The sequence below is a fragment of the Phocoena sinus genome, chromosome 1, assembly GCF_008692025.1.
Source record: "Phocoena sinus isolate mPhoSin1 chromosome 1, mPhoSin1.pri, whole genome shotgun sequence".
Taxonomy (NCBI): domain Eukaryota; kingdom Metazoa; phylum Chordata; class Mammalia; order Artiodactyla; family Phocoenidae; genus Phocoena; species Phocoena sinus.
In genome coordinates, this window is record NC_045763.1 from 28,389,276 (window position 1) to 28,408,568 (window position 19,293).

The 19,293-nt window shown below is 39.3% G+C and overlaps 1 protein-coding gene across 5 annotated transcripts in view; it reads left to right on the plus strand.

The window, feature by feature from the left end:
• Window positions 1–1,110: 1,110 nt before the first annotated feature.
• ZMYM4 (zinc finger MYM-type containing 4) overlaps window positions 1,111–19,293 on the plus strand; it is a 176,207-nt gene continuing 158,024 nt past the window's right edge. For 2 of the 5 annotated variants that reach the window (XR_004351910.1, XM_032646658.1), the window contains exon 1: window positions 1,111–1,525. Coding sequence is in view for 2 of the 5 variants with exons in the window: in XM_032646658.1 (XP_032502549.1) it covers window positions 1,487–1,525 (39 nt within the window). In the remaining 3 variants the exon portion in view is untranslated. Of the gene's footprint in view, window positions 1,530–19,293 lie in introns of all 5 variants that reach the window. The other 3 variants (XM_032646680.1, XM_032646674.1, XM_032646668.1) reach the window with 3 other exon arrangements.

Sequence of the window (19,293 nt, forward strand, 5' to 3'; positions counted from 1 at the left end):
TTGCATTTGAATATCTCTCATCATGGGGAATGCCTTTCAGGAAGCAAATTCTTTGTATTTCTTTCTTATATGATTGCCCCGAAGCTATCATTATAACTCCATGAGGGCAATTTTTCTCCATCTGAGGGTGGGGCACTGGAATGGATGAAGAGGAATGGATCAAGCCCTCATTTTCTTCAACCATCTTCAGCTCTGGTTTCAGGGCAAGATAGACCCAAATCTCCTTCCCAATTTTCTGCTTAGAGAATAAGATGCTCATGCTTTGAGTCAGATTCTCAAAGTTCCTTCGGTGGAGGTGAATGAGGACACACAATATTTGCAAACCATCACACATCTTCAGAGGATAATTACAGTATTCTTGAAATATCATGAACTTTCATTTTTAATCTTCTAGATTAAAATGAATTTATTTCTTGTTTCGAAGACAGCTTGGTGCATTGAAAACCCTGGAGGGTTGTTACTCAAGTCTTGATTCTAATTTCACACCAACCTCTACATGCTTTGGGGCAAATTACTTCCCCTGACCAGGCTGCAATTTTACCATTGGGAACTTCACAGTAGATGGTTCCTGAGATCCTTCTAGATTTAGATATTCAAAGGACAAATTACTACCGGGGAAATTATCTCCAGTTGTTTGTTCAGTCTTCAAAATCACCAAAGGATTTGGCTTTGACATTAGGCTATCAAAGTTGGCCCTTAATATTCTATGTCCTGTGCTTCAGATTGGGCTGTCTAAAGGCAGGCAAGCTGGATCTTCTTGAGATGACTGGCTTGTTCCCTCATTGCTTGGGATTCTTCACATTCAGAGGTCCACTGTGAACTTCAGCTCACCACCATCTTCCCCTTACAATGGTATCTCTGCAGTCAGGTGTAAGATGGTGATCTGGACCCCTCACTGACATTTCACCCAATACTCCAGACAGCCCTTTTACTAATTTCTTTCATTCCTCCTTCATCACTGCGTCATGGTCCCTTTAAGGGAGCGGCCATAGTTGAGTAGTGGGAGCAGCTGCTGGCTGCAAAAAGACTTGCAGGATTTGGCCTACCCTGGGCCACTCAACGCGCACGCTCGGGACCGGGGGCTTGGTGGGAAAGGAAGGAGGGGCTTAGGGTGCGCCTGCGCATCAAGGGCGCGCGCAAGGGGCTGGTTTGGTGATCCCTTTAAGAAACCGCAGGCGGAGGAATTTCTCTGAGAGAAAATAATCCTACTCACGGGGCCCCTTGGAGGCCATTAACCCCCCGAGTCCCGGCCCCCCCCACCCTTTCCCGGGCAGGCCCTACCGCCTACGCGCGCACCCGTGGGATCTCAAGATCTCCGACCCGGCGCGCGGCATCCGCCCCCTCCCCACTGTAAGCGCCAGGCTCGGCCAGGTCCGGGGAAGCTGCCGCGAGGCGGCCGTGCCTGCAGTGTGGGCGGGGGCCGGGGGCCCGAGAGGTTCCGCCGCCACAGCGCTGGGAGCCGCAGTGGTTCCGAGCGGGGCTCAACATGGCGGAGAGAGAGGTGGAGTCCAGCCCCCGAAAGAGGGTAGGTGAGGTGAGGCAGAACTCGGGCGGCGGGCGGCGGGGGGCGGGGCGGGGGCCGCGTCCCGGGGCCGGGGCCGGGAATGGGCCATGCGTAGGCTCGTGGAGGGGTCGCCGAGGCCCGGTCGGGGAAAGGTTGCGGGCAGGACTGAGGCAACCTTGGGTCTGGAGCGCGCTTAGAGTGGTCCTTCGGCAGGTGGGACAAAGATTTGCTGCTGGTTGGGAGGGGGAGGGGCGGGGGCTGTTGTTTGGGTTTTTTTATTTTTCCAACACTGGGGGTGGGTTATTTGGGTCAGGGGAGGGAAGGTGTCAGATACTTAAGTGCATCTTTGGTGAACCAGAGTCTGGAAGTTTAACAGGAGAGAGGTCAGGTGGGGGTGGTAGTGGCGGGAATGAGTGGTGGAGGGGTCTTCGGTGATACCATCGCGAATTCATTTTCCTGCCTCCTTTCCACTCCCTCCCCCCCCCCCCAACCGTTATCAAGACCAAGGTGGAGGTGGTGCTCTTACCTGAGAAGAAGTGGGGTCGTTGGCATTCCCTGATGTATGAGAAAGATTTTGGCAACTATGAATGTCATTTTCTAGTCTAGCCCCTTTACCAACATTTAAGAACGTGGAAGAGTGTGACAAGTTTTGTCATATCAAGGATGTACCCAAACAACCTGCAGAGGCGAAGCCAATTCCACATAGTTGTTGAGTGCCTTTTAAAGTTTATCTTGAAACTTTTCTTATTTAATTCTGAGTGATTTTTTTTTCAGATGGAGAATAATACAGTACTGTCGATTGAGCAGTATTTTTAGATTTTTTCTTTTACCCCCCGCTGCCCTCCCGCTTAGCGTGTTAAGCAGTAAGTTTACTACCAGGAATCTTCCTTTTTGTGAATGGTATCAAAATAAAGTTAGTGTTAAGCTAACTGCCTAAAAAAATTACTGCGTAATCTTTATTGAGAATGCCCTTTCGATTTATCATAAAGTTAGCAATCTCATATAGATAATACAACTAACATTTTGAGTGCTTACCATGTGCTGTGATTTATAGGAAGAATTAAACCTCACATTTACTATGTAAAACACATTTTGCAGATGAAGAAATGTAGGCGTAGAGGGGTTAAATAGTTAAGATCAGATAGTTAAGAGGTTGAGCTGGGATTTGAATCCATGTTTGTCCCAACTACAGTGCTTGTTTTGCATGCCACATAGTTTTTAAAATCTGTGTTTCTCTCCTTAAAAGCTTAAATGGTAAATAACGAGGGAAGTGTCAAGCAGTATTTTTTCCACAATTGATTAGGAAAATATTTTCAACTACATAGCTGAAAAAATTTACAGGGAGTGTCCATAGAATCCACCATCTAGATTCTACCATTAACATTTTACTATACTTGTTTTATCACATATTTATCCACATTTATCTCTTTATTCATCAGTTCTTATTTTAATGCATTTCACTGTAGTATTGAGCAATTAAAATTTATTGTTGATAGTCTTAGGTTTATAAAATTTTACATCTCCCTCATGCAATAATTAGATCTTCCTCATACATAGGACAAATTAAGCTGTGTGATAGTATGTCCAAATAGTTCACTTAGTATAAATATTGGTTATGGAATGCACGTGTTTTGAAATTTTAAATTGTTCTTCATGCTGTGAGCCAGTTTTAAACTGGATCCTCATTATGCTTGAGTGAAGACGTATGGCATGTGGTCCACCAATTAAAATATAAAGAATAAATTATTTTAGATGTGTAATGTTTATTCAAGGAGGTCTCTGAATCCAGTTAATACTAGTGCTGTTGTCATTCACAGTATAAAATAGAATGTTTTAGAAAACATCCGTGTGCTTTGGTAACAAATTCAACTAGATATTAAATACTTCTTTCTCTTCTAATATACTTAAAAGGTGCCACACTGCTAGCAGTCTAAACTTTTATTATTATTATTATTTTATTTTATTTTATTTTTGCGGTACGCGGGCCTTTCACTGCCGTGGCCTCTCCCGTTGCAGAGCACAGGCTCCGGACGCGCAGGCTCAGCGGCCATGGCTCACGGGCCCAGCCGCTCCACGGCATGTGGGATCTTCCCGGACCGGGGCACGAACCCGTGTCCCCTGCATCGGCAGGCGGACTCCCAACCACTGTGCCATCAGGGAAGCCGTAAACTTCTATTATTTTTTAACAGTATGTAATATACAGAGCACTCGTACAGGTTTTCCCCATTATTTTACCAGTTTCATTGTGGAGGAAGGTTATAGTCAGTGTCTTTTAGGCTCCATAATCCATTTTAGTTTTGATAGTTTGGTTAGAATGTTCAGTAGAGTTGTCTTAAATGGTACACATGGTGCATGTGCTTTTTTCCCTTCATTTTTCGTCTGTGCCTGTGCTTAAACTCCACGTGGATTCCATATGTGTACTCCAAGCAGATTAGTGGGGACTGTGTACAAAAGTACAGTATCTTATAAAATAGTTTGCCTTGAGGTAGTTAGGCCTAGATAATAAGTTTAGATTATTTAACCTGAAATTTCATTGATGACATGGTATTGTATTTATGATGCTTACTGCCTTTGACTTTTATAATCATAAGTCACAAAAAATTGTTGAGTACCTGTGCTAGTTCATGAACTATGTGCTAGGTATTGTGCTGTGGTATATGGTATTTATGATAATTTAGAATTATATATTCTGACTCTTCTGCTATATTGTGAACTCCATAAGGGTAGGGCCATTATATGCTTTTTGCATCTCCAACACCTATGACCTTCACATAATAGGAACTCAAAAATGGATTTTTGGTAAGAAAAGTTTACCTGTTGCATTAGAGGCTCTATGGCTTGGGTACCAAGTTATCTGGTTTGTAATTCTGGGACCTTCAGTTATCTTTCATATCACCCTTTACACCCTAAATTCTCTTCTGTGAATCCAGATTTAAGGATCTTGTGATCGTTCTGGATTACGGTTAGATGGGAGAGTGTGTTTTAAAACCATTGAGTTAACAACCTTAAACTCTTTGTAGGTCTGCCTGGTGTCTTATGTTTGTGGGCACTTAGGACAATAGGTATTAATTAGGTAAGATTGATTTGATTGTATTCAGACTATATCTGAATGCCAGTCTCTCAGTTTGTGAACACGGGGAAGCTGAATATGTGGGTGGGTGAGCACTACATCCATCTATCATCTCTGCCTTAGAAAGAACCAAGTTCAAATGAAGGCCGGTATTTTCTTTTTTTTTTTTAAGACACTGAGGTTTTTTTTTTGTTGTTGTGGACCATTTTTAAAGTCTTTATTGAATTTTGTTACAATATTGTTTCTGTTTTATGTTGTTTTGGTTTTTTGGCTCTGAGGTATGTGGGATCTTAGCTCCCTGACCAGGGATCAAACCCGCATCCCCTGCATTGGAAGGCGAAGTCTTAACCACTGGACCGCCAGGGAAGTCCCTGAAAGCCAGTATTATACACACACACACTCTCTTACTTTAAAGTCAGGATACTTTTGAGATATTATTGAGCTTTTTAAAGACTGTAAAATTTTTATTTTCTGAAATAAGTTTTAAAATTCATTGCGTAGGCTTGTAAGTAGAGGGGTTATTTTATGCATGGTTATTATAATAAACTATTAGAAGCATGAGATCTAACTAAATCTGGTGGCCATATTTTTTTGTGAAATCCCTTTATCTTTTCAAAGGTTACATACAAAATAATAATAACTTTTGTAAATGTATGTGTTATTACCTGGTCTAGTAAGTTGTGTCCATTTTCATACTTAAACTTTTCTGTATGTTAAGTTTGAGGTATATGTGTTGGCATGCTTGATAGAAAGAAAGCATATGTATAAGTAGTATGCTTCCATTTTTGTAAAAACAAAGTGATCTTTCTTCCTCACATCTGTGTCTATATTTATATATGTATGAGCTTGGAGAAACTTGTGGAGGACACATGTCAGGCTGTTACCATTGATTACCTTCAGCAGGTGGAGATGAGAAAGGAAAGTGAGACTAAGGGGGAGAATTTTGCAAAATGGAAAAATACTCGGGGTATAATATTAAGTGAAAATGTTATCTACTTTGTTATTGTAAGTATGTAAAAATTGAACGTGCATGTAGACAGGGATAGAAAATAACATGAACAAATGAAAACATTGACTTTATACTGATGGAATTATGGAGAAGTTTTGTTTTGGATTTCTGTTATTTTAATATTTTATAATAAAATAATTGCAAAAGATTTATCCCTCTTAATTCCTTAATGAACTTTATATCTTTTGTGTTTTGGCTAAATGTGTTGCTTAAAAACATGGTGGTACATATCATTAAAAATATTTGCAGATCATGTGTACATAGTGTAAGTTATCTACTTTAAGAATGCATTGGCTCTTCGTATAGAGAGCATTTCGAAGAGACCATTCTAGTGTTGACAGTGATCCTGTATTGTTTTCACAGTGCCCCTCTTGTAACTAGCAGAGGCTTCTGTAAATAATGATAATACCTGGTATTTATAAACATTTTAATTTCCAGTCATTCTAAATATTTTATATGTAGTATGTTTTTTAATCCTCATTAATTCCATAAATAGTAGTTACTCTTACTGTCCCATTTTATAAATGAGGAAACTGCAGCACAGAGAGAGCTCAACGTCATGATATAATAGGCTAAACCAGGATCAAGTACCGTTTGAAAAACTGTACTGTTTGATAAACAGTATAGGTTAGAATTCATTATAATAACATGCAGTAATTAAAAACATACATTAGTTATTAATATATATGATATATAGTAATATGTGTAAATAATAGTATAGGTTCAGAATTCATTATTTGGAATTTTTGGTTGTTAATACTGAATTAGGGACTTCCCTGGTGGTCCAGTGGTTAAGACTCCGCACTTCCTCTGCAGAGGGCGCAGGCTTCGATCCCTGGTTGGGGAACTAAGATCCTGCGTGCTGTGTGGTGCGGCCTCCCCCCAAAAAAACCAGGAAGAAACAAAACAAAAAACATTGAATTATATTTAAATCCAATCGATGTAAATTACTTCTCAGGAAGCATCAAATTAACTTTCTGCCTATGAAATATATGAGATAACCTTAAAACATATGCAGCTCACATGTTTATTTTTAAGAAATATATACCAAATATTTTAAAACTATGATTCATTTTAAAGATAAAGCTTATGCTTCCTTTGAAAATGGAATGATTTTATTATATACTAAAGAGAATATAAATAGATAAATGTACAATGGCAATTTCTCTGGATATTTAGAAGATATTTTTGAGTTCTGTATTAGGAGACCAACTTTTAAAGGAGACTACTACTTTTTAAAAAAGACTGACATTTCCCTTAAATATTCTGATTATTTTACTATGAGTTAACAGTATGTAGTTATTTTAGCAAAAGAAAGAAAAAGAAAGTATTTTAACATAGTATTGGGCTCTACCATACAAAATTGCTAATATTTGACGTACAGAAATGCCTTTTCATATGGCTCAACCCAATAGTAAGAGCATGGGCTTTTCAAAGTCCGGTTATGTTCATCCTCTGGTATTTAGCAGTAATATACCCACACTCACTTTCTTATGCTTAGGGAATACTTATAATGTTATTTTAATTTCATTCTTATCGTTCTGGCCTCCCAGAATCTTGAGTTAGCTGCCTTCCTGCCTTTGACCAAAGACAGTACCTGAACAAACCTTTTTTGTCCAACATATAGGCTACCCACTAATCTCTGAGGTCAAAGATCACATGTGTTCATCTTTCTTTACATTTCCCAAAATGTCTTACAAATTTATATATATACACTCACATGCATACTACACATTTATAGGCAAAATTAAAAAACTTTGTTTCATAACTCCATATCAATATAGAATATAAAATATAGATTGGTACAATAAATCCCATGTCCTTAATACCCAGTTTTGACAACTAAACAGTTATCAACATTTTGCCATTCCTGTCTCATCCAACTTCTTCCTTCATTTCTCTTTTCCTTTCTTTCTTTGATGAAATAGTTTCAAAGAAATCTCAGGTATCACATCATTTAATCTGTAAATACTTCTGTATGTATTTCTAACATAATTAAAAAGAAATACAACCACAATACTATCATACCTAACAAAATTAAGAGTTTCTGAATCCAGTTCAGATTTCTCTGATTCTTTAAATGTCTTTTTACAATCGGTTTGTTTAAGTCGCTATCCAAATGAGATTTACCATTTCATTTGGTTTATATGTCTCTTAAGTTTCTGTTAACTTTAACCATCCCCCCCATCCCCTGTCCCCTATAGCCCCTGCACTTTTTCTCATGCTATTTATTTGTTTAAAAAACTAGCTTATTTGTCCAGGAGAATTTACCACATTCTGGTTTTGGCTGATCGAATTCTTGTGGTGTTTAACGTGTTCAATTACCCTTCGTATTTTCCACAAAATAGTTAGATATAGAGCAGTGGTTCTCTATTTTGGCTGAAACATTAGAATTACGTGGCGAGCTCTTAAATATCCTGATTCCTAGGTCAATTAAATCAGAATTCATAGGGTGGATTCTAGGCATCAGTATTTTAAAAATTTTCCCAAGTGATTTCAGTCTGCAGCCAAGGTTGAGAACTTGAATTGGTAGAGCTTTATGAGATTTAGGTTCAGTTTCTTTGGAAAGAAAAATTCATAAATAGAGTGATTGTATAATTTATTTCCCATCAGACAATTTTAAGAATGAAAGGGTGTGCTATTTAATAATTACAGTGGGACAATAGCCATGAACTGGGACTGTCCTGTACTAATTAGGACGCATAGTCACTCTATTAGGTGATGCTGCAAATTCTTAATTGCATCATTCTAGGAGGCAACTAAACAGTTATCGATATTTTGCCATTCCTGTCTCATCTAACTTCTTCCTTCCTTTCTTTTTCTTTCTTTCTTTCCTTTCTTTTCTTTCTTTCCTTGCTCCCTCCCTCCCTTCTTTCCTTCCTTTCTATGAAATAACTTCAGAGAAGTCTCAGGTATCACATCATTTAATCTATAAGTACTTCTGTATGTATTTCTAACATAAGAATTAAAGAAAAATACAATCACAATACTGTTATACCTAACAAAATTAAGAGTTCCTTAATCCAGTTCAGATTTCTCTGATTCTTTAAATGTCTTTTTACAATTGGTTTGTTTAAATCACTATCCAAATGAGATTTACCATTTCATTTGTTTTATATGTGTCACACTTAGTGATACTAAAATTGATCAGTTTAGGTTCTGTCAGCAGAATCCAACATAGTTCTTAACTTTTCACCTAATGGATTTATCAGCCATTGATGATTGTTGCCTAGATCCACTATTTCATTAGAAGAGTGATTTTCTATCATTTCTCCTATATTTATTCACTGGAATTCTTTCATAAAGAGTTCCTTTATCAATTATTTGGTTACCCTGTAAAATCATTTATACAGGAGAAGCAGAATAAATCCTTATTTTTTCCCCTTTATATACCAGTTTTCAGAAGAATGAATTGATACCTTAGCAAATCCCAAAGTTGAGGTTTGGGAAGGGATACCACTGTGAACTCATGAATTTTAATATAGTTTATATATTTAAATTTATTGTGGTTAGTATTCTTTTTTTTTTTTTTTTTTTGCGGTACGCGGGCCTCTCACTGTTGTGGCCTCTCCCGTTGCGGAGCACAGGCTCCGGATGCTCAGGCTTAGCGGCCATGGCTCACGGGCCTCACCGCTCCGCGGCATGTGGGATCTTCCCAGACCAGGGCACGAACCCGTGTCCCCTGCATCAGCAGGTGGACTCTCAACCACTGCGCCACCAGGAAAGCCCTAGTATTCTTTTTGATGTTTAAATTTGTCATATTTTTGATCAGTGGGTGTCTGTATTAGTTTCTGAAGGCTGCCATAACAAATTACTACCAACTTGGCTTAAAACAACAGAAATTTGTTATCTCACAGTTCTGGAGGCTGACTGTCTGAAAATAAGGTGTTGGCAAGGCAGTGTTCTCTCTGAAGGCTCTAGGAAAGAATCCTTCCTTGCCTCTTCCAGCTTCTTGTGGATTGATTTGTGTTCCCTGATTTGTGGCAGTATAACTCCAGTTTCTGCCTCCATCTTCACACTGCCGCCTTCTCTCTATATCTTTCAGTGTCTTCTAAGGATACTCTTCATTGGATTTAGGGTCCATCCTAATTCAGGATGCTCTCATCTCAAGATCCTTACCTTAATTACATCTGCAAAACCCATTCTGCACACATTCTGAGGTTCTGTGTGGACATGTCTTTTAGGGGCCACAATTCAACCTCCTACAGTCCTCCCTTTTGTCCCCAAACTTCATGTCCATTCTGTATGCAAAGTACATTCACCTCATCTCAACACCCCGAAAGTCTCAACTCATTACAAGATGAATTTTTAAGCCCAACTCATCTAATATCATCAGCTCAAAAAGTCCCAAATCTCAGTATCTCAACCATCTAAATTAGGTATAGGTGTGACTCTGGGTATGATCCATCTGGAATAAAATTTCTCTTTATTTGTGGACCTGTGAAACCAGAAAACAAATTTTCTACTTCCAAAATACAATTGTGGGACAAGCATAACATGGACATTGCTTTTCTAAAAGGAAGAAAATGGAAGGAATAAAGGGATCACTAGTCCTAATCAAGTTCAGAACCCACAAGGTCAAGAGAATAATTCTCTGTGACTTGATCTTCTGCCCTCTGGATCCATGAAGGCACTGTAGACCCCTGTTTTGGGCCTGCTTCTCTGGCCTCTGCCTTTGTGTCTGTGGCTCTGTCTTTGGAGTCATTTTTCTTTTTCTTGAAGAGTAGCACTTGTTTGCAGCTGAGTAATTTTATTAGCTCTTTCCTGCTCATAGAATTCCAGAAGTCAGGTTTTTTTTTTCCCACTTTGTCTAGTCTCTCTTCCTTTAAGAACAGTCTGGCCATGTTTTTTCTGGTTTAATAATGCTCAAAAACCTGTGAGTCTCCTCTATATATTAAGGGTATCCACACAGAAAAGATAGTTCTTCACAGATCTTTCCTGGATAACCCCATCTCTATTCCTTACTTAAGTTGAGATGATTAATTGGATCCATGAGTCACACACAGTATCTTCAGTAAGTGGTTGCCCAGCTACACCCTTCACCTCTCCCTAGAGCACACTTTTCTTATAATGGATTTCCTAATTTTAGCATCCTTTGCAATCTGGATAGGCTCAAATCATTAAGAGTTGTTTCCTTTTTGCTTAATGGTTCCTTCTTCAGTTTACCTCTTTCCTTTCCCTTTTTCCTATAAGCAGCAAGGAGTATCCAGGCTCACCTCAACACTTTGCTTAGAAATCTCCAAGTTCATTGCATCCAAGTTCTGCCTTCTACCTAACAGTAGAACACAATTCAGCTGAGTTTTCTCCTCCTTTCTAACAAGGATCACCATCTAGTTCTCAGTAACATATTCTTCATTTCCCTCTGAGATCTCACCAGAAGCACCCTTAACATTTTTTTCCAACATCCTGTTCATAGTATATGTATTCTCTAAAGTGATAGTAGCTTTCTCTTTTTTGCTCCTCACTTCTTTCTGAACCTTCATTAGAATTGGTGAATACAGATATCTATATTGGTACCAACCATCTCTTCAAGGCAATCTAGACTTTTTCTATCATGCTTCTCAAAATTCATCCACCTTCTACCCATTTCCCAATTCTAAAGTTACTTCCACATTTTTAGGTATTTATTACAGCAGCACGCCACCTCTATATACCAAAATCTGTATTATTTTTCTAGATTTGGCATACCAAATCACCAGAAACTTGGTGGCTTAAAAGAGCAGAAATTTATTTTGCACGGTTTTGGAGGCCAGAAGTCCAAAATCAAGGTGTCAGCAGGACCATGCTGTCTCTGAAGACTCGGGAAGAATCCTTCGTCTCTTCCAACCTCTGGTGGACCCAGGTGTTCTTTGATTTTTGTGGCAGCATTACTCCAGTTTCTGCCTCCACCTTCACATGGCCTCCTCTCTCTGTTTCTTCTTTTCTAAGGATGATTTTCATTGGATTTAGGGCCCACCCTAATCCAGGGTGATTTCATCTCAAGATCTTTATATTAATTACATCTGCAAAGAAGTTTATTTCAAAAAGATCACATTCTTAGATTCTGGGTGGACATATATTTTAGGGGCCACAATTCAGCCTACAACAGGGTCTTTAAGATTAGTGCCTGCATCCTTTTTAAAAATTGTTATTATTTTATATTTAAACAATTACCTTAAAATTTTCTTATGTCTTAAAATATACATAAAATTTATCATTTTAATCATTTAAAGTTTATAATTCAGTGGCATTAAGTACATTAACAGTGTTGTGCAACTATCACCACTGTTTCATCCCAAGCAGAAACTTTGTATGTACATTAAGGCATAACTCTCCATTGCCTTTCCCTCCAGCCCTTGGTGTGTTTTCTGCCTATTCTAATCAAATTGCCTATACTAGGTATTTCATATAAGTGAAATCATAAATATTTGACCTTTGGTGTCTTAGTTCACTTAGGATAATGTTTTCAAGATTTATCCATGTTGAAGCATGTATCAGAACTTCATTTTTTTAATGGCCTAATAATAGTCCATTGTATGTATGTAACACGTTTTGTTTATCTGTTCCTCTGTTGATTGACGCTTGGGTTGTTTCTACCTTTACGTTGCTGTAACCATTGCCATACAAGTATCTGAGTTCCTGCTTTCATTTGTTTTGAGTATGTACCAAGAAATGGATTTGCTGGGTCATATAGAAATTCTATGTCTATCTTTTTGAGGAATCACCAGACTGCTTTCCACAGAGGCTGCACCGATTTCCATTCTTACTAGCAATGCATGGGGGTTCTGATTTCTCTGCATCCTCTCCAAAGCTTGTTCTTTTCTTTTGGTAATAGCTATCCTAGTGGGTGTGAAGTGGCATCTCATTGCGGGTTTTTTCCCCCTGTTTTATTGAGATGTAATTGGCGTACAGGATTGTATAAGTTTAAGGTGTACAGCATAATGATCTGACTTACATACATCATGAAATGATCATTACAATAAATTTAGTGAGCATCCATTATCTCGTATAGATACAAAATTAAAGAAATAGAAAAAAATTTTTTTCTTGTGATGAGAACTCTTAGGACTTACTCTGTTAACAACTTTCATGTGTAACATACAGCAGTATTATATTTATCATGTTGTATGTTACATTCATTGTGGTTTTGAATTTTTTTCAAGTATAGTTGATTTACAATATTCAGGTGTACAGTAGAGTGATTCAGTTATACATGTATATAATCTTTTTCAGATTCTTTTCCATTATAGGTTATTACAAGATATTGAATATAGTTCCCTGTGCTCTACAGCAGGCCCTTGTTGTTTATCTATTTTATATATGGTAGTATGTATCTGTTAATCCCAAATTCCTAATTTATCCCTCATTGTGGTTTGTTTGTTTGTTTTGCCCTAGCGGCTTGGGGGTTTTAGTTTTCCGACCAGGGATTGAAGCTGGGCCCTTGGCAGTGAGAGCAGAATCTTTTTTTAAAAATAAATTTTATTTATTTATTTATTTTTGACTGTGTTGGGTCTTGGTTGCTGTGCGCGGGTTTTCTCTAGTTGCGACGAGCGGGGGCTGTTTTTTGTTGCGGTCCACGTGCTACTCATTGTGGTGGCTTCTCTTGTTGCAGAGCATGGACTCTAGGTGCATGGGGTTTAGTAGCTGTGGCTTGTGGGCTCTAGAGTTCAGGCTCAGTAGTTGTGGCGCACGGGCTTAGTTGCTCCACAGCATGTGGGATCCTCCCAGACCAGGGATTGACCCTATATCCCCTGCATTGGCAGGTGGATTCTTAACCACTGCGCCACCAGGGAAGTCCCGAGAGCACAGAGTCTTAACCACTGGACTGCCAGGGAAGTCCCTTGTTTACACTCTTTTGATTACTGTAGCGTTGTAGGAAGTTTGAAATTGGAAAGTGTAAGTCCTCCAACTTTGTTTTTTTTCTAAGATTGTTTTGGCTACTTGGGGTCTTTTAAAATTCCGTATGAAATTTAGGATTTTTTTCTGTTTCTGTGAAAAGTGCCATTTGGATTTTGATAGCGATTGCATTGAATCTGTCAGTCTCTTGGGAAGTATTTTTCATCCCAGCACTATTAAATGTCCCAATAAATGGGATGTCTTCCAATTTATTTAGGTCTTCTTTAATTTCTTTCAGCAATGTTTTGTACAAGTCTCGCAGTGTATAAGTCTTACACCTCCTTGGTTAAATTTTTCGAAGTATCAGTGAGTGTAATACACCACATTGATAGAATGAAGGAAAGGAACACATGATCATATTTGTTGATATAGGAAAAAAAAATTTTGAAAAAAAAAAAACCAACACCTTTTATAAAAGCGCTGAAGAAACTAGGAATAGAAGGGAACTTTCTCAACATGATAAAGGCCATATATGAAAAATCGTAGCTAACATCATATTTGATGATGAAAGGCTGAAAATTTTTCCCCTCAGAATAGGAATAAGACAAGGATACCCTATTTTGGCATTTCTACTCAATGTATATGAAGTTTTAGCCTGAGCAGTTAGGCAAGAAAGAAATGAAAGACATCCAAATTGGAAAGAAAGAAGTAAAACTGTATTTACAGAGGACATGATCATGTATGTAGAAACCTCTAAAAATCTACCCCCCACCAAAATCAAACCCTGTGGGAAATTCAAAAAAGTTCAGGGTAAAAAAATCAACACAAAAAAATCAGTTGTATTTCTATACACTAGTAATGAACAATCCTGAAAGGAAATCAAGAAAATGATTTCATTTATATTAGCATCAAGAAGAATAAAATACTTAGGCGCCTGTATCCTTTTGACTTAACTCCAGTAGTCCTTGAAAGAGTCTTCCCTTTTTGGCCAAAAAGATGTTTCTAGGCTCATCCTATACATTACCATTTCAGATTTGGAATTAACTCCAAGAACTTCCTTTCAGTGGGAAATGGTAGTTATAGACTACAGTTTTGAACTCAGGCAAGTCCTTTGACTTTGGAGTTTTTTTGAGATGGTATCAGCTGTATATTTCCCATTCACTGCTCAACCACATCTGCTTTTCCTTCTGTTTCACCACTGAAATTCTCTTATTTAAAAAAAATTTTTATTGGAGTATACAGTTGCTTTACAATGTTGTGTTAGTTTCTACTGTACAGCAGAGTGAATCAGCTGTATGTATACATATATCCCCTCTTTTTTGGATTTCCTTCCCATTTAGGTCATCGCAGAGCATTTAGTAGAGTTCCCTGTGCTATACAGTAGATTCTCATTAGTTATCCATTTTATACATAGTATCAATAGTATATATATGCCAATTCCAATCTCCCAATTCATCCCACCCCCCGGAAATTCTCTTTAAGATCACTGAAATGATCTAATAATCACCAAATCTAATTGATGCTTTTTCAGAACTTTCCTTTTTTTAAAAAAAATTTATTTTTTTTTTATCTTATTTTTGGTTGCGCTGGGTCTTCGTTGCTGCGCGTGGGCTTTCTCTATTTGTGAGCGGGGGCTACTCTTCCTTGCGGTGTGTGGGCTTCTCATCTCAGTGGCTTCTCTCCTTCTGGAGCATGGGCTCTAGGCAGGCAAGCTTCAGTAGTTGTGGTGGGTGGGCTCAGTAGTTGTCGTGCATGGGCTTAGTTGCTCTGCGGCATGTGGGATCTTCCCGGACTAGGGCTTGAACCCTTGTCTCCTGCATTGGCAGGTGGATTCTTAACCACTGCGCCACCAGGCAAGCCCCTCCTTTTTTTGATCTTTGTTAGACATCTGACCCTATTGCCCACTCGTTCCTTGAAACTTCTCCCTTATTTATAAGAAGGCATTCGCGTGGTTCTTCTCTTGAATTACTTCTTTTCAGTCATTTTGACTCTTTGTTTGCCCAGTAGGACTTGTTCCCTCAGCCTGCATTTTTCTTGGGTAATCCCTTCTACAGTGATTTTAACCACTACCCATTAAATACATTATGTGATTTCTTTTCTTCTTTGCTTCCCTGTTGTCCCTAAAACTCAAAATCATTGTTTCCAAATGTGAGCTTTGACTTGTATTTTGATGTCTTACAAATATTGCTAAGTCATTATGCCTAAAATGGAAGAACTCTCTATATCCTTGACAAGTACTTACTCTCCCAAATAGTGCTTTGTTCCTTCTTAACCTGTTTTTCTTCCTGTGTTATCTCACCCAAGTTAGAAACTCTGAGTTATCTTGCTTCTTCCCTTTGTCTTATTAATCCAGTTTTTGTTTTTGATTTTGTTTATTTATTTATGGCTGTGTCGCATCTTCATTGCTGCGCTTGAGCTTTCTCTAGTTGCAGTGAGCGGGGCTACTCTTGGTTGCGGGGCGCGGGCATCTCATTGTGGTGGCTTCTCTAGTTGCGGAGCACCGGCTCTAGGCGTGTGGGCTTCAGTAGTTGTGGCTCGCGGGTTTTAGAGTGCAGGCTCAGTAGCTGTGGCACTCAGGCTTAGTTGCTCCACGGCATGTGGGATCTTCCTGGACCAGGGCTCAAACCCGTGTCCCTTGCATGGGCAGGCGGATTCTTAATCACTGCACCACCGGGGAAGTCCATTAATCCAGTTTTAATTGATAAGTCTTGTTGAGATTATCTGATATGATTTTAATTAAATTAATTAAATAATAAAAATTAAATTTATTTTTTAAAATTTATTTTGGTTGCTTCGGGTCTTAGTTGCGGCACATGGGATCTTTTGTTGTGGTGTGCGGGCTTAGTTGCCCTGCGGCATGTGGGATCTTAGTTCCCTGAGCAGGGATCAAACCCGCGTTCCCTGCATTGGAAGGTGAATTCTTAACCACTGGACCACCAGAGAAGTCCCATGATTTTTTTTTTTTTAATAAATTTATTTATTTTTTGGCTGTGTTGGGTCTTTTTTTTTTTTTTTTTTTTTTTTTTTTTTGCGGTACGCGGGCCTCTCACTGTTGTGGCCTCTCCCGCTGCGGAGCACAGGCTCCGGACGCGCAGGCTCAGCAGCCATGGCTCACGGGCCCAGCCGCTCCGCGGCATGTGGGATCTTCCCGGACCGGGGCACGAACCCGTGTCCCCTACATCGGCAGGCGGACTCTCAACCACTGCGCCACCAGGGAAGCCCCTGTGTTGGGTCTTTGTTGCTGCGCGGGGGCTTTCTCTAGTTGCGGTGAGCGGGGTCTACTCTTTGTTGTGGTGCGCAGGCTTCTCACTGTGGTGGCTTCTCTTGTTGCAGAGCACGGGCTCTAGGCACGCAGGCTTCAGTAGTTGTGGCACACAGCTTCAGTAGTTGTGGTGCATGGGCTTAGTTGCTCCGTGGCATGTGGGATCTTCCTGGACCAGGCATCTAACCCGTGTCCCCTGCACTGGCAGGTGGATTCTAAACCACTGTGCCACCAGGGAAGTCCCAACTCTCATTTTTTTATAAGGTGAATGATCCAGAAATACTAAGTTTTCAATCTTGGTTGAAAGTCTTGGAAGTCCCAAGTCCCATGATTTTTAAAACTTTATTTCTCCTGCCACCACCCTATTTCTGGTACTTGTTTTACGTGCTTTGTCTTTTTACTTTCCTTGCCTTCACGACTCGTTTTCCCTTTCTGTCCTCTACTGTTCCCTCTACCCCATTCACTTTATACGTTGGAGACTGATTTATCTTCAGAAATGAAAATCTGTTCATCTATAAGGTAACACAGTGGCTCCCTCACTACTATTCTAATCCTCCAAGATAGGTACTCTTTGGATTCTCTCCCTGTGGCAAGCGGCAGGTTGCCTCACAGCTCTTACTCTCATCCTAGTTTACTTTTCCTTCATGGGAGAGTTTCTTTTTGGTTATCTCTGCTACTGTCATGTTAGCTTTGGTAGGGGTTCTGCTTGGGCGCAGAATCTTTGCTTAATTCCACCCAACACAGCTGAGATCAGGCTATGACTTTTACACAAGGCTATTAAAAGTTTAGCATAGTAGGAGGGAATTAGAAAACAAATACAACTGGCTCTTATATGGCTGATCTAGGAGAAATGGGCAACATTTGTCTACTAAGCCTTCAGCTTGTCTAGTGAGCAGAGGATATCTTTTCTTTGGAACTTGGAAGCAGTTTGACATCTGGGGGAAAGAACTCATTCCCCCCTCCTTCTAAGGAGCTAACATCCTGAACTATAATTTCTTGTTTTTTGGCTGTCTAACATTAAGAATGGCAGTGCACTTCAGGAGATTCAGTCTCCTTTCTTCGGAGATGTAGTGTCATATTAGTCTTTGACTCCAGTGGAGCAAATAGATCAACATTAGTGTAAGAGAGATTGGTTCATTCAACAAATATTTAAGACACATTTCACACATGGTTTTAGGTGCTAGAGAAATAATAATGAACAGAAGAAAAAGAAAGTCAAGGTTTGTGCTACTGGGGGGGCAAGATAGAAAATAAACAAGAAATTGATAAAGTAATTTCAGGTAGTGAAGAACATCAGAGAGCACAGGATAATATGATAGTTAGTGATTGGGGTGGGAAGAAACAATGTTAGATATTTCTCTGAGAAGCAGTTTGTGGTATTCAAATATGAGCTCTTAAAGAGATTCCTTTAACTCCTGTGTGCAGGATGAACTTCAGGGAGCAAGGTGGGCAACAGGGTCAGTTAGGAGGCTCTTTGGGTGTAATGCTTGTGTGAAGGTAACCATTGTTTGGGGTAGGTGGAGATGGTAAGAATTGGTTGTGATACATTTTGGAGATGGAGTCAATAGGACTTGTTGATGGATGAATGTAGAAAAATAAAGAAGACTGCTGACCCCTAGGTTTTCACCTTGTTAAACTAGATAGTTGGTGGCACCATAAACTGAGGTGGGAAAACTGGAAAAGAATATACATAGTAATGGGGACGAAGGAGGAAACTATTATTTCTTTATATAACAACTTCATTATAAAGTGTAGGTTAGAGTTTCTCAGTCTCAATACCATTGATGTTTTGGACCACGTAATTGTTTGGGGCAGGGCGAATTGTTCTGTGCATTGTGGATGTTTAGCAGCATACCTGCTCTCTATCAACTACATGCCAGTAGCCCTCATTCCCCATTTGTGAGAACTAAAAATATCTCCAGGCACGGCGACCTGTCTCCTGAGGGGCAAAATTGCCCCTGGTTGAGTACCAGTTCTCTAGATGTTTTTACCATATATCCTAAAGACCTGTCCAAATTGTTCCAACTACTTCTCATTCCATTCTCTAATAGAAATTCTGATAATACAGCCACATTGATTGACAGGCCATTTTTCTTAACCTTCGTGCCTTTTTAAAAATCATAATATTTCATTCAGGCATAACTACTACTTATATAATTTAGTTTCCTGAATTTTTTTAACCTAAATTTTTGTCCTAAGCACTGCTTCTGTTATTAAAAATATACTTAACATAATTTTAATGACATTGTAATATTCTTTCCTACAGATAAACCATAATATAGGAATATTCTCCAGTTCTTAGGTTGTTTAAAATTATTTCCTATTAAAAATGAGGCTAAACTAGGGAAAAATGCTGGGACAAGGGAGTGATAGACAAAGGGTTTGAGATTTCTTTCTGGGGTAATGAAAATATTCTAAAATTGATTGTGGTTGTGGTTGTATAACTCTGAAGATACTAACACTGATTGAATTGTGCACTTTAGTGTTTTGTTTTTTTTTTTGTGGTACACGGGCCTCTCACTGCTGTGGCCTCTCCCGTTGAGGAGCACAGGCTCCGGACGCGCAGGCTCAGCGGCCATGGCTCACGGGCCCAGCCGCTCCGCGGCATGTGGGATCTTCCTGGACTGGGGCAT